The 22,502-nt window shown below is 39.6% G+C and overlaps 1 protein-coding gene across 9 annotated transcripts in view; it reads right to left on the minus strand.

Moving 5' to 3' along the window:
• CNOT4 (CCR4-NOT transcription complex subunit 4) overlaps positions 1 to 22,502 on the minus strand; it is a 55,762-nt gene that overhangs the window by 22,746 nt on the left and 10,514 nt on the right. For 4 of the 9 annotated variants that reach the window (XM_080972095.1, XM_080972098.1, XM_080972090.1 and 1 more), the window contains exons 2-8: positions 15,993 to 16,251; positions 14,126 to 14,323; positions 12,305 to 12,391; positions 10,904 to 11,005; positions 10,558 to 10,683; positions 8,593 to 8,726; positions 5,543 to 5,698 (exon numbers count right to left, since the gene is read on the minus strand). In XM_080972095.1, the coding sequence (XP_080828221.1) occupies positions 5,543 to 5,698; positions 8,593 to 8,726; positions 10,558 to 10,683; positions 10,904 to 11,005; positions 12,305 to 12,391; positions 14,126 to 14,323; positions 15,993 to 16,166 (977 nt within the window). In that variant the 5' untranslated portion in view covers positions 16,167 to 16,251. The remainder of the gene's footprint in view (positions 1 to 5,542; positions 5,699 to 8,592; positions 8,727 to 10,557; positions 10,684 to 10,903; positions 11,006 to 12,304; positions 12,392 to 14,125; positions 14,324 to 15,992; positions 16,252 to 22,502) is intronic. The other 5 variants (XM_080972093.1, XM_080972097.1, XM_080972092.1 and 2 more) reach the window with 3 other exon arrangements.

Here is a 22,502-nt window from a genome sequence, read left to right on the forward strand (position 1 = left end):
TGAAGCAGGCACCATATCTATTTATAAGAGCTTTGTGCTCAACTTGAGATTGATGGAACCCAGAGGACTCCCCAATTTAGATTTCAGTACACTGAGTTGTAAAGAGAGGAGAGACATGAAAGAAAGAGAAGAGGCAAAAGGAATAAAGGTAAAATAGAAAGTGAATGAACCAATAAAACTATTCACCACAGCAGAAAAGCTCACTTCTCCTTTGTGCTGCTTCAGTTTCAAGACAATAGGAATGCTGTCACAACCTCCCACTTAACAGGAGACAAAACTGAAGCTCCAGCCGCTCATGCATCCACTCACCCAAAATCAGAACAGCAGAGCAACAGGAAGAGCCAGGAAAGGACAAGAAAAAACTTGGAATAAGATCAGCAATTACAAAAACCATGAAAAGAATGAGTTGAGGAAGGAATGGTGACAGCAGGACAAGGAGAGATACCAGATCAGGTGCTGTCAAAAGCTAAGTGAGCGAAGGGGATGAGGCCAGGCATGCATGATGGAAGGTGCACTGGCTGGGTTCAGACTGCAAATGTATGCTAGCACAACCTGCAGTATTAAGTAAGGCTAACATTTGAGACACTAGAAGAAACCAAGATGCTAGAAAATGAATTGGCTGATATGGCAGTTCAACTGGAAAATAATATACTGTCTCCATCTTGTTGACAAACTCAGCAGCTGTTGCTGTAAGCCACTGGACATCAACTGATGGACAAATGCAAATATTCAGAAAATATCTGCCTGCTATGTAACTTTAAGACTGAAAGCGTCTCACAGCCAATGACCAAAGCATCTGGGTTACACAAGTGAGCTTCCTCAGTGGTTCAAATGTGAAATTGCTGATCTTCTAATATAAATATGTAATTTGCCCCTAAAATCAGCCTCCATACTAGAGGACTGGAAACTGTTCAATGTAGCTAGCATCTATTGTTTAAAAAGAATCCAGCTAGGACTTGGAACATTATAGGCAGCTTAACTTAACATTAATCTAGTAAAACTGGTGGGCAGAATTATTAAAAATTGAATTACCAAACATGCAGAAGAGCAAGTCAGGCTGAAGCAAAAGCAGCATGGCTTCCACAAGAGTATGTCCTGTCTCACCAACCCATTAAAGTTCTTTGAGGGTGTCAACAAGCATGTAAGCAGAGGTATCCAAGTTGACATTGCATACTTGAGACTCTCAAAAAGCTTTTGATAAATTCTCTCACCAAAAGAACCTAGAACAAGTTTAGCAGTCATAGGAAAAGAAGACAGGTCATCTTATGGATGAGCAACTGGTTAAGTAACAGAAAGCAGGAATAAATAGACGGTTCTTCCTCTATAGGGAATGCAAAAATCAGTACTGTAACCAGTGCTTTTTAACTTGTTCAAAAATGACCTGGAGTTAGGGGCAAGTACAGAAGTGACCTGGTTTGCTGATGACACTAAGTTGTTCAGAGTATTAAAAACAAAGAAATTGCAAGTGATGCATAGTGGAGCAAAAACCCCTAAATTTACATATACACTCATGGGGTCCAAACTGGTTGTGACTGATCAGGAAGGAGATCTTGGGGTCAAACTGGATAGCTCAATTAAGATGTCAACCAAGTGAGCATCTATTAAAATAGTCATAAATAAAACAATAAATATATTTTCTTTTTCTGCATTAAACATAAAAATTTCAAACACCCTAAAACGTAAGATTGTTAAGCAAAGACATTTGAATAAATTACAATATTTGACAAAACAAGACCAATTTCCTTTCCTTTTTTCTCAAACATGTTAGTTTTGCCACAAATGCATATTCCCACACTTGATCTATCCAATCTCCTGCATATGGTATACTTTGCAGCCTCCAGTACTTTGTGTAAAGTGCTCTGACTGCAGACACCATAATTCCTTATGCAACTAAATGACAAAGTAATCCTAACAGTTTAAAAGGTAACAAAGAAAAAAGAAAAAAATCCTTCCAGTAGCACCTTTAAGACCAACTAAGTTAGTTCTTGGTATGAGCTTTCGTGTGCAAGCACACTTCTTCAGATACACTGAAACAGAAGTTGCCAGATCCTTCTATATAGTGAGAAGGTGGGGAGGGGTATTACTCAGAAGGGTGGTGGGAATGGGAGATTGGCAGATAGCTGAGATGAGCCTGCTGACGACTCTTAACGACTGTAATAGGTCTTACAATAATTTCTTTGTTTACAGAAATTATTGAACAGAACACCTCTAGTCATCACATACAGCTCCCAAGTTAAAACAGTACAACGCATCATCAGAGATCTACAACCTCTCCTGGACAATGACAGTTCTCTTTCTCAAGCTCTGGGAGGAAGACCTTTCATTGCCTACAGACAGCCACCCAATCTTAAACAACTCCTAACCCACAATAATACTACAACCAGACCTAACACGGACACTGGCACCAGAGCCTGCAATAAACCCAGGTGCCAACTTTGCTGTCACATACACCCGGACAACACCATTACTGGCCCCAACAACATCACACATACCATCTCGGGACTGTTTAATTGCTCATCGTCTAACATTGTGTATGCCATCAAATGCCAACAGTGTCCTTCAGCTCTCTATATTGGACAAACAGGCCAAACCTTACGCCAAAGAATAAACGGACACAAATCTGACATCAAGAATCACAAGACAGAGAAACCAGTAGGAGAACACTTCAATCTCCCAGGACATTCTATACAAGATCTCAAAGTAGCTGTTTTACTACAAAGGAATTTCAGAAATAGACTGGAAAGAGAAGCTGCTGAATTACAACTCATTACCAAACTTAAAACCATGGAGAGACCTGGCCTGAACAAAGACATTGGATTCTTATATCATTATACATGACAAAGCCATTTCTCACCTTCTCACCCCTTGCTTTTTCCTGTAAGACCTATTGCAGTCGTTAAGAGTCGTCAACAGGCTCATCTCAGCTATCTGCCAATCACCCATTCCCACCACCCTTCTGAGTAATACCCCTCCCCACCTTCTCACTATATAGAAGGGTCTGGCAACTTCTGTTTCAGTGTATCTGAAGAAGTGTGCTTGCACACGAAAGCTCATACCAAGAACTAACTTAGTTGGTCTTTAAGGTGCTACTGGAAGGAATTTTTTTGTTTTGACTATGGCAGACCAACACGGCTACCTATCTGTAACTGGAATAATTTCTTTGTAATTCTTCTTACAAAGAAAAAAGAGGGAGCGTCAAGCAGGCAAGTAAATCATTTGCTGATTTTATCTCAGCCATTGAGTGTAAATGAGCAGAATCACTTCCTGCTTTTAAGATTGATACTTGTGAGGTGTGACCCTGAATTTAGTGATCTATTCAAAGCTATACTGGTCATTCCCAAACTCTTCTTACAATAAAGTCTAATTCTAAGGACATAGACATATGTCTGTTTTCACGTGTCTGTGGATGATATAGGACTGGATAACCAAGACTATATACAGTCTCATCTGAATCAATTACAGAAGCAGGAAGTCAACACAAGAAAGTATTCTAAAAAGAATTTATGTTTGTTAAGTCATACAAACTCAAAAATCAAACGACCACTATACTCCAGCTATAGCCTACATTTTAGAGGTTTTGGCAGAACACGACTCTTTCAATATCTGTTGAATTATCTTAAGTACACAGGCAAAGAGGGAAACATATAAATGTGTGTATTACATTGTTTCAGCCCACTTAACACTATATATATTTTTAAGCAAAGCACGGAGTAAAACTAGGTGAAATGGGTTGTTTTTTCTTTGTGTAAAATTATTTAACACTCATAATGAACTGAAACTTTTAAATTAATTATTCAAACACAAAACTTAATTTTTTCTTAATTCTTTTCTCATTATTAGAAATATTGCAGTCTTTCAGTTCTGCGGCCAGAAACACAGCTGTTTCATAGAAGTTGCCAGATGTTCAAAACCCCTTTACAAATAAATAGGCTTGAAATCCTGTTAAGTCTGTGATAGCATGCCTCTGAAAATCTTGATATCTGGATTAGACCTATGATCCACTTAGAGGAAGTGCTGAATATGGTTTCAAAAGTCCCAAATCAGCCCATTTTAGGCATAAGACTAGCCACAGGCGAAGGCTGGAACCAAAAGTTTCTTAAGGTAAGCGTAAAAAGCTCTTCCACTCACGGAGGAAAGGTTGCCAATTTTTTATTTCAACTGTAGTCCTTTTGTACCATGTTAAATCTTGCTCTGAAATGTTTTCTAACCTTCAGGAGTGGTTGTGGGATGGTGGAGGAGGAAGATGAGACAGTAGTGGGGAAAGACGAAAAAGTCCTATTCATTGTGTGGACTTTTGGATCCTGGTCAGCTGAACCAGTACTACAGATGTGTAGAACATTTTCAGATCATTTTTTCAGGCTCATAACTAAACAAGAGCCTAAGAGATGCTTAGCTTCATATAAAGCATTACTACAACATTTCAATAGTGCTATGGTAATCCACAATGGAATATCTAAAGCAGATCACTTTCTTCTCAGCAGGACAGCTTCAAAATTAGGTAATGGGATGTTTTTCTAAATAGGAAAGCTCTTCTATTGACATTCTACTTCCAAAAGTGTTGATGTCTGCAATGATTTCTAGTGATGAAGTCTGAAATATTAGGTCAATGTTAGAGCAAGAATACAAGGTATTCAGTGAGTTACCCTATTTCCTAATAATCTTCTTAGGCCCAGCTCAGTGAGTTACCCTATTTCCTAGTAAGCTTCTTAGGCCCAGCTCATACATTACTGGTGCAACATGGAAGTAACTTCCTGTGTTCTGGTGCCTCATTAACACTAGAACAAGAAACAATGGAGTCAGGCAACTTATATGGCCACTTTCTCCCACCTCAACCTATTACAGGTGGGAAACTAGAGCCTAAGAAAGCAGTTTCCACACTGCAACAGTACACATCAGTATTCCCAATTCAAAAGAATAATATGCTGTGCAACTGTGCTATACAACTTGCATTTTGAATCCAACTTGATAAAAGCCCCACAATGATGCTTATGATGCAAGGGACATATTGCAATATTAAACACAAATTCAAGTAGTCTTAGTAGTCTAAAGGGAGGGAAAAGCTGATGGATCTCAATCCAGTGCCATACTTGCTTAACAAAATGCCTGGGTGAAGAGTGTAATGTACTTCGATCTGCCAACTGAGATCAGAGTATTCAAGACAATTAACTAAATGACTCTTACCTAAAAGATGAGAGTTCCTACTAAGCAACTTTTTCTCTTAAAGAACATTAAAAATTGTTTGCTGAAGTGAGGTACGTGGTTTGCTAGAACACAGACGCAGAAGGAAACTTGTTTCAAAATGCCTTGCCTTTTCCACAACCCTTACCTTTAAAAATCATCTTCTGGCCTAGACACAGACTTCTCCTGAACAAACTGCCCATTGCAAAATAATGTGCAGTCCCCCCACCTAGGCATCACCTAGTGGTTCAGGCCAACCATTTTAACTTGAATCCAGCTCTCTTGACAGAGGCTAGAGAATCATCCCTCCACATCAGTGAGAGAGAAAGAAAGCTAACTAAAGTATAAAAGGCAGCACAATTACCCGAAATCTGAATCTGGACCATCTGGAGTCATGTGTTCTGAGTCTGTGCCATTTTCTAAAATAGGAGGCGTTTTCCTGTGTTCCATAGTTAAGCCGTTGACTGATTTACTTGAACTCTGTAATGATGGCCAGGCATCTTTGTTATTACTGTTGGGTCTGGAAAGAGGTGAAAGTAAAAGAGAGTTCAAGTTATGTAGAAAATCTTAATAGTGAAACACTGGGAAAATTATTCCTCATGCCATATACTGTGCAGAGGAATATGGGTCTTCAACAGAAAAGTTAGTGTCTGCTATTAAGACTGTAGAAAGAAACTGTTTTCTTGCACCAGGCAGGCTGTTTACACTTATAGTTGTTGTTTTTTAATTAGGTGAATCCCACCAAGACATGTGGTCCTTAAACTGTTCTTTCATCCCAACATTCTCCAGTTTTATGAGTAATCTTACCCCTACCCTTCATATGCTATATCCATGCTTTGTCCTTGAGGATTTTCCCCATCTGACTGGCATTATACACTTCTGAAATATCACTGTACCAGTTATAAGTTCTAAGTTACCCAATTTGTCTCGTTTCAAGTATTTATTCCCAAAGTTTCAAAACTCAGGCTAATATAAGCATTGATCACTAAATAAGGTTCTTTTGGTGTGTAAAGTTATTTGAGAGGATGAATAAAGGTAAACTGAAGCAGGGAATCACATCTTTAAACAGACATTCCCTGATGGGTTTTGTATGTATATGCAAATAAATATTAATATTTATCATCAACATAATTATAAATGTTTCTTTCTCCTAATTAGTCCTTTAGTTTCACCCTATTTTTGAAATCACCATCCCAGCAAGGAATGAAGGATATTTAGAACTGTAACTTATAATGATTGTTTAGAGACCTGTGCTCTTTTCAAAATGTGTATCTTGTCTTGCCATTCATTCCTCATAAATTTATGAGTTCTCAAAATGAATGTGGAACAACACACCCTGCTTTTTAAAACCAAGCGTCACTGATCTAACTAACAAAAATTGATTGCATTTTCAATTTTTATATTGATTCCTCATCTTTCCATGCATTTCTGGATTGGTTCCATAAAGCAGACACTACAAGAAGGTAAATATGGCACCGTCAGTTCCATTTATCAAGTTGAAAATTAGTCTGCCATGTAATTCTTATCTGCTTGCCTACCGTGTTCTAAAGTTTACACCCACATAGAAGTTTCTTGTCTACATCTCTTCCAGATTTGAATGCCGGTAACTGATGAGTGAACTCACAAACTGGCTATTTCTCTGTCAGCATTTCAAGTTACTGCCCACAAGGACTGTATGAAATCAGAAAGCAGTGGGAATCACAGCCTTTTCTCTGGACCAATGGAAGTTAAGTTTGAGCAGAAAAAATAAAAATAAAGAAATCATGAAAGAAAATCTTCATGAAGTATACAGCAGATGCATTTTCTGTTTTGAATGCAGAACCAACTTATTTGCCACTTAGATGACACTTGTTTCAGGAACAAAGCTGAACTCTATGATTAAGTACTTAGATGTACAGTAAAGAGTGGCAAAAAACATCAAAACAGATGACAAGAGGATAGCAAGAACCTAACTTTTTTTCAGTTTCTTCAGCTTTCAAGCTTACTGGGATCTTATAAAATAAATCACTGGAGATGTAAGACTGCTGAGACAGCACAGACAATTCAGAATGAACCAGTAGGAAGTAAGCTTATTTCTACTTTGTTTTATGGTCCAGATAGAATGGTCATGCATACCCAATCTACCTTGGGCTTTTTTGTAAGAATGGTAATTAAGTTCTTGAAAAACTCCTACTGCAGAGACTGGACAGAGCCAAATTTATAGCCATTTCTAAAGACATTGTCTTCTTGCTGTTTCTTCTTGCCTTATGATGTGACTCCATCAGATCAGACCACACTGTGAGAAAACATGACTTGACTCTTGCATGTTTGGTTTATTTCTTTTGATGCTCTTGAAGAAACGGTATTTCTCTTGCAAAGCTCACACTAATACAACAGCCAAGAGAGTAAGAAGGTATCATTATCCATATGAGAGGCTTGCACATGACAAAACTGATCTGATGTTCTGCCCAGAGTCAAAGTATCAACTTTCCTTAATACAAGATTTGTCTTTTCCTTTAAGAGGCAATGCTGATCTGCTAAGATTTGGCACTGGAAAAATTGTTTAGGATCCTGAGCAAGGTTGCTCTTGAAATCTTATTGGAAAAGGATCCCCAATAAGAGTGCAAATCTAAAGAGTGCAAATTCTTGTTCACCAATCATTTGCCATGGTCACAAAGTTCAGGTGTTCAGTCACAAATAGATTTTCCCATTCATTTAGGTTTCACTTATTAATACTTCAAGAGGCTAAACCAGAGGTAATAGTAGTCTGACTACCATTCAAACTCAAGAAGTATCTTGCAAGCACAAACCTTATGTCATATTCTAAATATTAATGGTGTTTCTGCTATTAAGTAATGCAAGCTTTTCCAGAAATAGACAACCACTTAAAATTGTTACTTGGAATAGATAGGTGCTAAGTCAAAAAACCCTCAGCAACCTTTCATTAAACAGACATATAAATCTATGTTACCCTGTCAAAGTCTGCACCCTACATATTAGCAGCCAACATATTGAACCAAAAATCTCAACTAAGTTGCAATGAGTCAGAAGATTTTACACTAACTTTGTCTTTCAGATGAGTCCTTTGTGGCATTCTCACCTTCTAAAGGCAAGGTGGGCTCACACATTCATAGTAATGTTGTGTTGTATTTAAAATGAGTAAATCTTGTATTTTGTATTTCCAGTTTAATGACATGTCCTGCTATTTCACACCAAACCATACTATTTTACAATTGTAAATGATGCACTAATGAGAACATCTGCTGAAACAGTTGTTTGAAAATGGTGCATACATCTATATAATGATACAAAGGAAGTAAGATGTCAAATGTGCTGGCTTAAGCAGTAAGGCAGTGAAGCAGAGTGCTTAGAAAGAGGGGTAAAGGGGGAGGTTTGATGAAAACTAAAGAGCACACGCAGAGAACCTTTACTTACACATCATACCTCTGTAGTGAAGTCACTTTGTTCTTGTTCTTGTCGACTGCATTTGAAGACAGTTGGAGGAAGTTGGGGTTTAACTTGTATAATTCCTGGAGTAACTTCTGTTCATATTCTTGATGCTTACCAGCCTGGGGTAGAAAAAAAAAAGTTATAAAATAATGCAACTCTGTCAACCTGGTAATTTGCAGTGAAATCTTCTTTACATCAAAATTTCATTTCTCATGTTCAAATAAGAGAAGCTTGGTTATTTTAAGCTAACCTAGTCCATGTCCCACCAAATCACAAGACTATGACAACTATTTTGGCCTCTTTCGTAAGAATGTAAATTCACTGCTGCGTAAGGGAGTTTACTGCAAGCTGGTTAAGACCTTTCTAATTTCACTGAAAGGTAACCTCAGAACAATTCATAGTAATGATCACATTTCATAGGTGTACCCCACAATGCCCATTTCAGTTTCTTAGGTAACCTGCTCAGAAGGTGCAGAGTGATAAGTTAAAGGAAGGAGAGGGAACTTGGGGGCCACATTTCCCATCATCCCTGACCACTGTCCATACTTATTGGGGTTGATCTGAGTTCGGAGTTCTGGCCCTTGTTCTGCAGAATAGCATTCCTGTTGAGGTACAACAAGCACCCACTATCTGCACTTTAGATAACTATTGCAGACATTTTTGTTCATTTATACAGATGGATAAATGCATCTCTGCGATGAGTTTCTAATTTGTGCTGCTTTCAGTTTTCTTTTAAATGTAGGGTTTTTTGTTTTTAATTTTTTGCTTTTATTATCCATTGCCTTTAGATGACCATGTAGGAGATTTACTATTATATTATATTTATATAATACATAGGTAAAGGTAAAGGGACCCCTGACCATTAGGTCCAGTCGTGACCGACTCTGGGGTTGCGGCACTCATCTCGCTTTATTGGCCGAGGGAGCTGGCGTACAGCTTCCGGGTTATGTGGCCAGCATGACTAAGCCGTTACTGGTGAACCAGACCAGCGCACGGAAACGCCGTTTCCCTTCCCACCGGAGCGGTACCTATTTATCTACTTGCACTTTGACATGCTTTCGAACTGCTAGGTTGGCAGGAGCAGGGACCAAGCAACGGGAGCTCACCCCGTCGCAGGGATTCGAACCGCGGACCTTCTGATCGGCAAGTCCTAGGCTCTGTGGTTTAACCCACAGCGCCACCTGCGTCCCATATAATACATAACTGCTACCTTTTATTCTCAGCTCAGTTTATAGAACTTCAAATCTGCAGCAAGAATGCTTCAAAGTCTTTATATTTCCTCTCAATCCAGGCCTGGGCATTATCTCCATTTCAAAAAGAAGGAGCAGAGAAGACAGTCAAGCCAGTTTGGACATAAATATCCTGGCTGAACAACTGTCAGGCTGCCATGGTCAAGCAGGGATTATCTTGGCTGTGAGACCTGGAAGACCTGCTTCCTGCACTGCAGGCCTTTTCCACCTGGCCTGGGAAGCTGGGGCCCTGACTGACTCCAGTTACAAAAGCTGAAGCTGCTGAACAGACCCTTAGGTTGGAGAATGGTGTGTGTGTGTCTTGTTGTTGTTGCTCTTGTTGATAATGATTTTTGTATCTTTATTTTTAGATCTTATTATGATTTAAGGTGGAAATTGTTTTATTTGGTTGTGCACTTCCTGGTATGTTTTATTTACTGTTTATGACTACGTTTGTTACATTTGTAACTATGTAATTGTTTTCACGTTGGAAGCCCCCTTGAGCATTGTTTTAACTATGGAAAGGTGGCATACAGATAAAATGATGCATGTATGCATGCTTCCTACTCTCCTCATGTGTTGGCTTAAATACTTCAATCGTGGTTTCTCTAAATCACATTCTGAAATCAAAACTGTAGTTTCAATTCTGATTTACTGGCTCAGATCAGAAATATGAGGCATTTAGAGTAATATTTCATGGTATGGGTTGCAACACACATACCTGCATCTCTTCTTTTGTAAAACTGGCTGCTTCATCCCCTAATTCATGTAGATACATACAGTCTGGTTTAGGACACTGCATATTCTTCAAAAAGTAACTGCAATATTTTGTGGTACCTAAAGACGCCTGGGGGGGGGGAAACGAGACATTAACTATAAAGGTCAACAAACTATATACTTTAGAAGTAAGCCTGTTTTAGAATTCAGCTTCTAGTATCATGGTGCTCAGTTACATGTACTGATAGACATTTGCCATTACGTGACACACACACACACACAACCTTATTCTTATATAGTTACAAACACATACATTCATAGTTATAGTTACATATACACATTCATATTACCTTAAGTGTTCTTCCATCTACTACCACATTATTGACACACTGTATGGCTCTGAGTGCATCTTCTGACCGGATGTAAGTTACATATGCACTTGCACTTGGACCCTAGATAATTAAAAAAAGTGTATGCGCATAGGTCAGTTTATTAGTCATCCTATAATGCAGCGCTGAACTTCACAAAATTCTGAAGTACTTAATACATAAGAAGCCCTCGGCAAAGGATTCATTTTCAAAAGTACAGTAGTAATTTTTACTGCAATATTTGAATAATCAGTTTAAACAGATTACAGAAGTGCCTGTGACTAATCGGACAGCAAATTTAAAACATAGAAGTACTTCTAAATACTACACCTGGCAAGCATCATTTTAAGAGGCACTCCTATCCATAAAACAAACACAAAGGAATACTTCTAAGGCAATGACTGCTACAACAGGAATGAAAAACCTAAATTAAAAAACAAAACCACTATGTTCCTTGCTTCAGAGTGAGGAAACTATGTTCGGTTCTTCAGAACATATGAGTAAAATCAGTAGAATGAAGCAACTATATACCATACAAGGTTGGGCTTGCTGAAGTTAGGTTTGAATTGATGGTTTCCCAACTCTGTACACTGATATTCATAGCAACAAGGCCACAACAGCTTTACTCCAAAATCCTTACCATGCATTTGGATTCCCTTCTTTCTTTACAATTATGTTAACTTTTTGTCTGCTCTTTGCTCCTTTACCCATTTTGAAGCCAACTTCTAAAAACTTAAGCATTCCAAGTAACATATTCCTTTCCTACTAACAAACTTGAATGAAAAAGTAACATATACTTTGAAATAGGAATTAATTTTTTCATTAGTATGACAATAGCATATCAACCAGATTAGGGTATAATTAAAAATCTTCACCAAGGTATAATGCACACCCTGAAGTCAATACAATCTTTCTATTTAGTGAAAAACGATAACATATTTCGAGTATATCAGCTTCTGCACCAGCAAAACAGCTATAGTAAATCATGGGGTGCTCCAAGTTAGAATGCAACTACATTCCTGAACAGGGGTGTACAAAGCGGCAATAATAAGGAGGGTACATTCCAGACAGAACAAATGAAAAGATGTGGACACATGTTTGCAGGGGAATACATTCATAGGCTACACTTAACTGAAATTACATTCTAATTGTAGAAATTCAGGGGCAGTTTACACCTTACTGCTGGGTAGTCTACGTTGTAGAATTAATCTGACTCTGGTTATTAGTACATGCAAACAAAAACAGAGCTGCCGAAATGTTCCTGTATGGAATGTTTTTGACCCAAGGATGTCAAAAATGAGTTGTCCGTATGCAACTGAAACTGTTGGAACTCCAGCTGAACACCCACCTTTTGCCTAGGTCAAGGGAAAATCAGAATCTTACCTGTGAGCCTGCATATGATGTGCTGTTGTTGATTACAACTTTGTGTATTTTACCAAATTTCCCAAAATATTCTGGCCTTTTCAAAACCTGTTTGGAAGATTAAGTTCACCGATATAAAAGCAATATTAAGAAGCAGCTCAGACAAAACTCAGACTACTAATGGATGCCTAACTATTTTTGCTCCCTTTGAAAAATCTTTTAACCAAAGAAAGCAATGGAAAATTGCTAAGCAGTTACAAATGAACTATACAAAACATTGGTCTCGGGCTGTCAACTGGAGCGGCGCAGGAGTCTCCACCCAGGCACGCAACTGGTACTGAGCACATACCATATTTCCTACAATTAGTGGCAGATAACTTCAATTCTCTCTCCTGAAGTCTAACAACACTGTATTATAATGAGTTCTTCTAACAGCCTGCAGTCCATAAATCACATAAAATTCCAAGTGAAGATCGAAAGGCATGCCAAGTGGGTACCAATTTAACAGGCCCACTGACAGCAGGGACCCCAGACTATGAGCTTTCATTTAAAAAATCTAGCCCTCCTAGAAATAAACTTATAAAGCAAGATGTTCAGGTACCCTACTAAGCAATGTGCTAGGCTGTCTGCTCCTGTGTTTAGGTGTTTTTTAGCCAATGAATAAAGACAGAACTGTGATTGAAGAGTGAGCTTTGTGAGCTTCAAGAGAAAGAAATTCATGGGATCCTAAAGAGCTTCTGTTTTCCCCTCCCCTTTGGTGCACTTTTCCTGATTCCATCTCATTTTGTAGCACTTGGAACCTCTGTAGTATACCCTTTTTTCTTATCAACCAGAATGCATCTTTCATATGGTGGGTTTGTCTGAGATCAGGTAGTCCCCAGAAGTTATTTTCTGAAATACTACTACACAGTAAGCGTAGGTGAATGTTAAAGAAAACCATGGTGAATTCAAAATTTGGAGGAATTGGGCGTGTCTCCTGCTGCGCAGGATCTATGGTGCAAGCATTAATTAACAATTCATTGCATAGCTATCAGCAAAAGGGCACAAAGATTTGAATATGCAAATGTCCTCTTTTGTGAGTAGATCAGAGGTCCCAATACGGTGTACCAGGCCCAGAAAGCCCTGATAGACTTCTGCAGATTGAGCACCAACATAGTAATATGTCTCACTGACCAGTTTAAGATAGTCTGGTCATAGTGTTCTCACCAACCAAAATTTCTGAAAGCTTTTAAGAGCAGCCCCATGTAAAGTCATACTATCAAAGCTGATGCTTTAGCAGGCTTCAGAATGAATTACCATGGCCAGAATTGTCTTCTGCAAGTAAGTGCAGCTTAGTATATCAGCCAAAGTGGTCCCAGCCCAGCATCCAGAAGCTGTTCCAGATCAAAGAACACATCAAAGCTGGGAGCCTCCCTTTTCAGAGCAAATGCAACCCCATCCAAGGCAGGCTGTACAACTAACTCCAGATCCACTAGTTCTCACAATCAACAATATTTCTATCTTATTAGGATTGTTATTGCATATTCAATGAGACACTGCTCCCTCAAGACATCAGTTCAGTGTTCACTGTCTCCCTAGGGTCTGATGAAAAAGAGAGTGTGTGCTGAGTATCATCAGCGTACTGATGACCTTTCAACCAGGATTCCCAGACTAATGACCGTGGGATATAACAGAATTCAACCGGCATCATTTTATGGGTCTACAGCCCTGGGTTGGTGGTATTGAACACCACTGAAAAGCCCAGAAGAATCAACTAATTTGAGTAGGAATTTATTTCGCAACTATAATAAGTTCAGGATACACTTATTCTACAGGAAGTTCAGATTTCTGGCAGCTGCTTACCTCTGGATCTGCTAGGCGTTGGGATAACCCTACTACGAATACAAGATTCTTCTGTACAACCCGTACACTGGCCAGATGTTTACGATTCTCTGATATCTTCTGTTTTCTTTCATTTTGCTTCTGTTTCTTTTCATTTTTTATCCTTTGCAGCTCTTCTTGGGAGAGTGGTTTATACACTGCTGGATCTTCTGGATATGGCTAATAAAAAGAAAAGTGGGTAAGCCTTGATTAATAATTTCCACATCTCTGTTTCCTGCAAAGCTCGCGCCCACTGCAACAGATGCTATATGAATGATATAGAAACAAGCAATGGCTTCAAATAAATCTGAGCCCACCAAGGAATAGGTGTGCACTTTCTGCCAGTGAGGCTTCTTAAACTTTGATATCATCCTTTGCAAAGATGGCTGACATTTCCTCCCTTGAATTGTGCAGCAGCAGATAAAGGTAATGGTAGATAGGCTGCCATTACCTGTCTTCTCATTGTGAGAAGCTTGGTGCATTTCTATAGAATACAGAAAACAGAGTATAGTGATTAGATGTAAACTTGTTTCAAAGCAGGCATCTGAAAATATAATGGTTGATATTATACAAGTATGAGTGTCATGATAAAACACTAACAGTAACTTGTCACAAAAACACAATATATGACAATACCATGCTGATTAATACCTTTTAAAAAAAAACAAAACATTTTTTTAGAAATCAAAAGCTTAAAGGAATGCAATGCAACGTTCAGTTTTTTACACATGCCTCCCTTTAACCACCACTGGCACATGAAATGTGACCCACTTTAGCAGGTCAATGAGTTCAAACAGCTGGGTCATCAGAAGCATTCAAAACAAATGTCCTAGTGATGTACTTAATGAGCATCTACAGATTTCAAACACCTCACCACATTACAGAAAAGGTGCAAATTTAGAAAAAAGATAGAGATGACGCAATAACCAAAACACATCTGTTCATTTAAAGAAGTTAAACTGAAAACAGTTTTAGGGTGGCACCTGGCTAAGTCTTACTTAGACCCACTGAAATAAATGAACTTTAGTTTATTTCAATGGATGTACACTAAGCATCACTTAACTGGATACCACAAGTATACTAGCACAAGTAGTGTGGGAATTGCTTTTTCATGAGCAAACAACATTTAAAGTGCCCCAGCTATGTTGCCAGATACCCATCCCATGTGCTCCATCGAAGGATAAAAGTCCCTGATCCCTTGACCATATCAAGAAAACCATAGGTGGGAAGCCTCAGGCCCAGCGGCCAAGTGCTGCCTTCCAGGCTTCTCTAATCTGGCCATCAGGACACAGACAGCCTTCACTGGCCCTACTCCATATTCTCCTCCAGCTCTTTTGCTTGGCTAGAATGTGTCCTTGAACAGTGACAATGTATCTTACTTATCTGGGTATCTTACACAGAAACCTGCTTCATTTTTTGCCTGTTGCTCTGATAACAGGTCCTATGATGGGAGGAAAGTCTTTCCATCTGTCTGACCACCCTATTCCCACTTGCCCTGCCAACCAAGACACTTGTTGCAGATTTCAGAGTAGACGACTGCTAACAGCTGTGGCTGGAAGAAGTGGAGGATACTGTATTGCCCTATGATATATGTACCACTAAACCGATGTTTACAGTGATACTTGACTTCTGACAATTCATGAGTTCAGGAGAATACTTTGCGGAAAGTATAGAACTCAAAAGTCGAACAAAGATCAATATTTCACTTAAAGGGACTCCATATTCCTCCCTGGTTTGACAGTGAACCCCAAGACAGTCTTAGGGGACAAGATGCATCATGTTTAAAGCAACATTTCATGCTGGTGAACCTTATTACATAACCAAATTTATTCTAATGAACTTAATATACCTTTCTGCAAGCAGGGCAAAGCCCATTCTCATCAGTGCGAATACGATGCCAACAGAAGCGACAGATCTGGTAACCACAGGTGCAAGGGAAGAAGTTTATGTCATCAATTTCAAGAGGCTCCATACAAAGGGGGCATTCCACAGGGTCTTCCTTCGCATCTGGGCTGCGAGACATCTCTGTTTTCGCACAGCAGCAAAAAAGTATATAATAACTTAAGGGAGGAATAGCACAGAAAACTAAAATGAAGATACTTGAAGATCTGGAAAAGAAAAAAGATGAATGAATTAGTATTTAAGTCTACACTGGAGCATAACCAATTAATTCTATCTGAATCAAAAAGCAGTTTATAAGCTTTTTTAAATTGCTTTTGCTTAAAATATTTCCCAGCCTCCAACTTAGTTTTCAAGGGGTATTAACCCATGAAGTTTTCCACTCTCAATGAACTGTGAAAAAGAGTGGCATCTAACCCTTTAGTTTCCCACTGTCATTTAAGCAAACATCGCAAATTATTTTACAGCCCTTTGTTGTATAACAGCGCAATGAAGTCCTCCAAGTAAACAGCCAAAGTGAAAATTTCTTCAAATCTTTGTTCTTACATGATTCACAGAAAGCATTCTTATACGCTTTGGGGTTTGTAGCCCTCCCCCCAACCCTCAATATGTGGTGAAGACATTTACCACACTTAAACATGAACCAATAGCCAAGCAGTATTCAATTGAGGGGAATGAAATTCCACAGCCGAGGGCTGGCATCAAGAAAAACCTCAACATGCCCTTGGATTTATAACACATGAGTATATTCTATATCTTAGAAATCACAATGGTATGTGGAGGTTGTATGCAAGCTCTCCAGTATAATTACTGTGATAGTAACTGGCCTGCAGCAGCCTGTTCAGCGATCAACTAAATCAATAGCAGTCAAATCTGCAGCCTTTGGTTTAATATAATATAGATGGAAAGGAAACGCATGAGAAAAATGGTGTGACAGAAAGGAAGAAAAGGGGTGCCTTGGCTCTTGCCCCACCCACTACCAGCATGCACCCCGTGTACCAACATTATCTTGGAGGCAATCTGGCCTTCAGAAAGAAGGGTCCCTGTTTTTGAGTCTTTGGCAAACATTGTTCAGGCAGAGTTAGAGAAGTTTTACATTTTATTCACTGAAGTGCCAGGGGTCCCTCAAACACATAAAATCAGCTCAGAACCACCATCAATGCCAGCCCATGTAAATAGTGTTCATCTAAGTGTGCACCATTTGCAGTACTGAAGCAAACAATTCTTGAATTGATTCAGAAAAGCATTGATATTATCAGTATGACTATCCCAAATGACCTCAATGTTTTTTCCTCTAACACTTGCTCAATCTCCAGTGGATTCCATCAATTTGACAAGATGAAAAACTAAATCAAAAAGCTCTTTACAAACATCAGCAAGCTGCCACTACTGGTTGCAGAAAAAAATGGAGCACAAGGAATAGTGACTTCTACAACAATAGATAGCACTAGGCCATGAATACAAACACAAGCATCTGGGAACTACAAGATAATAGCACAATTATCTTGGTGCCCAGAAGCAGATACTATTTGGAATTTAACATGAACTCGTGTGCTAAAAGTAACCTTAGGTACTATGTTGAGAAACTATAGCTGGGATTCTCTATACATGTAATAGACCGATTTGTTCAAGTGTTTAACAAAGTTCATGATTTGTTTGGAACAAATTGAGAGAAATAGTTTTGCTTATCATAATGCACTTCAAGATTTGTAACTAACAACACAAATGATATCTGAACATCCTGTCTTCTAATTTGCCCTGCTTGTCCCTCAGTGGGCAAATACAACCAGATTCTAATCTAGAGAATGGGGTGTAGGTGTCAGCAAACACACTTAGAAATTCTTACTGAATTTCAGTGGAGTTACACTGACAGCAGAAGACAGAGGTTTTCAACCTTTTTGAGTCCATGGCTCCCTTGACCAACTAAATTCTTTCTGCAGCACCACAGTGGGGCTCAGGAGCCCAGTTATGTCACCCCTTGCCTGCAGAGCTGGCAGCCTCTCATCCTTTTTCAAATACCCTCCCTTGTGGAGTATCCCCTCAGCCTTCCCTCCCCTCTCCTTGGGAGTCCTCCGGGCAGCCGCTGTCACCGCCCCTGCACTCTGAGCTGTCCCCCACCCACCCCAAAGAGAGGTGCCTCCCCACACTGCCCCACAGGGGCCTGGGAAAAGGATGCTCCCAGCCTTAGTGCCCCAATGGAGACTGGCCAAAGGTGAATGTGAAGCCAGCACCTTACCTTGAGAGTCAGCAGTGGGCACTGCTGGGCCTGCATGGCGGCAAGACTGCCCTTCAGTGGCGGGAACTCAGCTGCCAGGCAGGCCTTGCACACAGCAAGCACAAGAAAGGTCAGTACACCACCTGCCTGCCTGCCCTCCCACTTGTCCATCCATTCCAACAGCAAGGACTGGCGGGCTGGCTGGCTGGGCCCCTTGCCCACTTGCTTACTCAGAGGCCAGCTCAGCTCCTGGCAACCAGCACTCCCTGGCCAGCCCCAGAGGCACCATTCACCTACGGAACTTGTAGCCAGGGCTGCTGCAATGAAAAGCTATGCAAGCCTTTGGGAAGCAGAGATGTGAGAGAGCATCAGAGGAGGGAGGGAAAGAAAGGAGGGCAGAGACCAGAGTTGCCCGCGGCACCCCTGACCATCATTCAAGGCACCCCAGGGTGCCACGGAACATTGGTTGAAAACCACTGGCATAAGAGTTAGGAGAGTCCTGCATAAAATATATCTGAAACAATCTGAAAGTGCTTTAGAATGAATTAACCAATTGCTGAGCTTCTCGCCACCACATGTAAGTATATAAACTAGATCCAAAACAGAAAATTTGGAAATACTTTATTGTACTTTTCTTTTTGAATTTGTATTTTCTTCTTCCCAGAGAATCTCAAAGCAGCTAAATGGGAGCTATCTCATGCACAACCACCTTGCACGGTAAGTGGATGAAACAATATTAGTCTGGGTCATCCAGTGAGCATTACGGATCAACACGAATGTGAACTCAGGTCTCCTTGGTCTATGCCCCAAACTCTTGATATCACCTAGAAATTCTGCAGATGTCTAGGGCTCCAATCTGCAGAATTCAACCACAGCTTATACCTATTCATTACTACAGCTTGCATCTTTTTAACATCCATGGACATAGAATGCAAGCCCATATATTAGTCCTGGTGAGCCTATAAGTCTCTTCTAAATGAAACTGGACACTTTAGCAAGACTTTCCTCAGTTTACTCCCCAGATACTATTTTTGGCACCCTGTTAAGTAACTGCTTTTTATACAGCAAACATCTTCTATTACAAACTTCATTAAGTCAGCAGTCACAGCATGAACACATTTGCATGAAGTGTAACTACGCAAAATATATCTGCCTTCATTAAATACACAGCTCCCCAGAATTTAAGGTGGGAACTCTCTCAACTCTACTTAGAGATGCAGGGGCTGGACCTAGGACCTTTTGCATGCAAAGCAGATACTCTACAGCTGAGCTATGGCCCTTCTCCACAGAAGATCAACTCCAATCTAAAAAACTTACCACCCAGATAGATGTACAGTGTACAGTTCTATTTTGTAACTCTGAAGCATCATATTGCTGTATCTATACCACAGAGAACGGACATGGGGTCCACACACTGTCTATGAGTACTTCTGTGCTGCCCAGGAGTCTAGAAAATATCAAGTACTGTAGTTTTACTGATACATGAACCACACAAGGCTAGAAACCATTTAAAATATTGAACCCTGAGTGACTAGGGATTTATTTCTTGAAACTAGCAAGTCCACAGCCCCAGCTGATGAGTGCTGCTTGTGAGTGTACTTCTCTATAAATATGTTCATCACCCTGTTGCAAGTTCTACATTTGTGTGCAGCCAGAGACAAATATGTAATCATATGACAGTCTATGTGGATTTCATACTTCCTATGCAGAGGTGTTTTTGTGTAGTCTCTCCTGCTCCCCCCCCCCCATCCCAAAGTTTTGGTTTTTGTGGTTGGAAAAATAAGCTTGAGAACATGAAGGAAGAGTGCCCTAGAAGGATCATATATCAAATAAAGAAAACTGCACGCTTCCCAAGTTAATCCAATGAAGTTAAGACCTTGTCAAGAGTTAATACTGAGAAGGAAATTAAGCACTCCAACATGAAGAAAGGATCAGTTCAAAAAAGGAAGCTGGTCAGGCTTCACTGTTTCCAACCACTTTTTCTAAAATTGTAGCATCATCAACAAAAGAGTACATAAATGTACATAGAATTATGATCACACAGTGTTACTGTAGGTCAGAGCTTTCCAAACTGTGTCGCGACACATTAGTGTGTTGGCTGCAGTGTGTAGGTGTGTCACACAAACACTCCCCACGCTCCTTCCGGGGCTGGAAAGTGGTTAGTTTAACCTCTGGTTTGCTAGTAAAACTGAATTACTGTGTCACAAAATGATGCATGCCTAAAAGTGTGTCACCAACATGAAAAGTCTGGAAAGCTTTGCTGTAGTTGTATAAAATCATATGCTATAGTCAGACTTGAACATTGGTTTCAGGAGTGGACAGTTCACAAATAAGATAAAACTAAGTTGAACAAGAGAAACAAGAGAGCTAGAAGTTAGCATGGGTTAGATACAGAAAAAGATGCAGGTGAGAGCCTCTATATGGAATGCACTACTATATACAAACCCCACACATAGGTTGTCATGTAACCATCACACAGATGTACATTTTGCTGCATGCTTGCATCCAACATATTCATAGGAGAGAACTATCATGGGCACTACTTAACAGTTAAGGAAAGGGTTGCTGCTGAGTGGTGCAGCAAATGCTTTTGGTACAAAAAGTCCCAGTTCAATCCTTGGTAAGTCAAAGGAGGGCTGAGAAATATTTCTGTCTGAAACTCTCAGGAGCTGCTATCATTCAGTGTTGACAATATTGAACTAGATGAACCACTGGTCTAACTCTGCATAAGGCAAGCCTTCAGTTCGCCTTTGTTACTAGATCCAAGAAGTAAATACCTAGTCACTCAGGATGAAGCATTTAACAGTTTCAAAGGTGTCTGGCCAAAAATCAGTGACAGCCCAGAGCTTGAAAGCAACGAGGCAAAACCTGCTGAAAATCAAAATATGCTAGTTTTACTGACTAGTAGCTTTTTATTTAGAAAAGTTACTGAATTTTATTCTTCAAACAGATAAACTTTGGAAGGTTTGATTAAGAATTTACATAGGAAACATTGGGCTGAAAAAGTCAGCTCAGCTCCACACTTATGTAGAAAAAGCCAAATCCTATCACATGAGACTGAGCACAGCAATTAACATAATGCTATTAGCGTAAGGCCATTATATCAGTCTGTAAATTGTCCACATTTAGAATTCTGTGTATAGATATAATCAATGCACCTCAAAAGAATATTAAACTTAAGGAGGTACAGAAAAAGACAACTAAGATTATTAGAAGGCTGAGAATTTATTGGACCACTTTAACAATGTCAAAAGGCTTTGAGGTTATGGTTTTTCAATTTAGAGGGAAAGAAAAGATTAATGTGGAATCACAGTTAAGAAGCACAAAACACAATTTCTAAAATGTAGTCTCTTATTACAGCCACTGTGCCTTCTCAAAGAGTTTCTTATTTCTAACAGAGGAAGCCCTGTACTGTATGGCAGAAAAGTTCACCTATGCTTGCTAATTACATATATGCTACTCCAATAAGATTTATCCTCTTACCTATTATTCCAAGTTAACTAGAGAGATTGTCAACAGCTAAGAACCTAAATTGCTGTTCACTTTTGTACTGGTAACTATTTTTGGGATAAGCCACTATCTACGCAGCAGTCCTTATTTCTGTTAGTTATGGCAATATAGCCAGATTTCAAATATCTAGAGCAGGCTTCCTCAACCTCGGCCCTCCAGATGTTTTGAGACTACAGTTCCCATCATCCCTGACCACTGGTCCTGCTAGCTAGGGATTATGGGAGTTGTAGGCCAAAAAAACCATCTGGAGGACAGAGGTTAAGGAAGCCTGATCTAGAGCAGCAGTCAGAATACTTACAAGCTACATTTACTACCGTGTACTCAATGTTCTAACTTTGGTCTTAATTTAAACATGGTGTAGTACTTAAAAGTGACATTCAGGTGTTGTAATTACATTCATAAATTTCATCATAACCCTTCAAAAGGTAATCACAATCAGTGTTACAATCACACATTTTATTTAAGATTTTTGATGGTTGCACTAAAATCATTTTTATTGTTCTCACAACTGTAATGTTACTACACACACACTGTTATGGGCATGACCAAAACTGAAATAATTACAGGAAAAGGACATCTATTAACAACATAACGCTATGGTCCTTGGGAAGGCATCTAAGGAGCCACAGAGTGTTTTGGATCTCCCCCCTCTGAGGGTGGAGAGAGACCTCATACGCCATACAACCTCTAAACCTCTGTGGCCCCTGCCTTACTGATACTGGATTTCTCACTTCT

This window comes from Podarcis pityusensis (assembly GCF_964106645.2).
Source record: "Podarcis pityusensis genome assembly, chromosome: 10".
Taxonomy (NCBI): Eukaryota; Metazoa; Chordata; class Lepidosauria; order Squamata; family Lacertidae; genus Podarcis; species Podarcis pityusensis.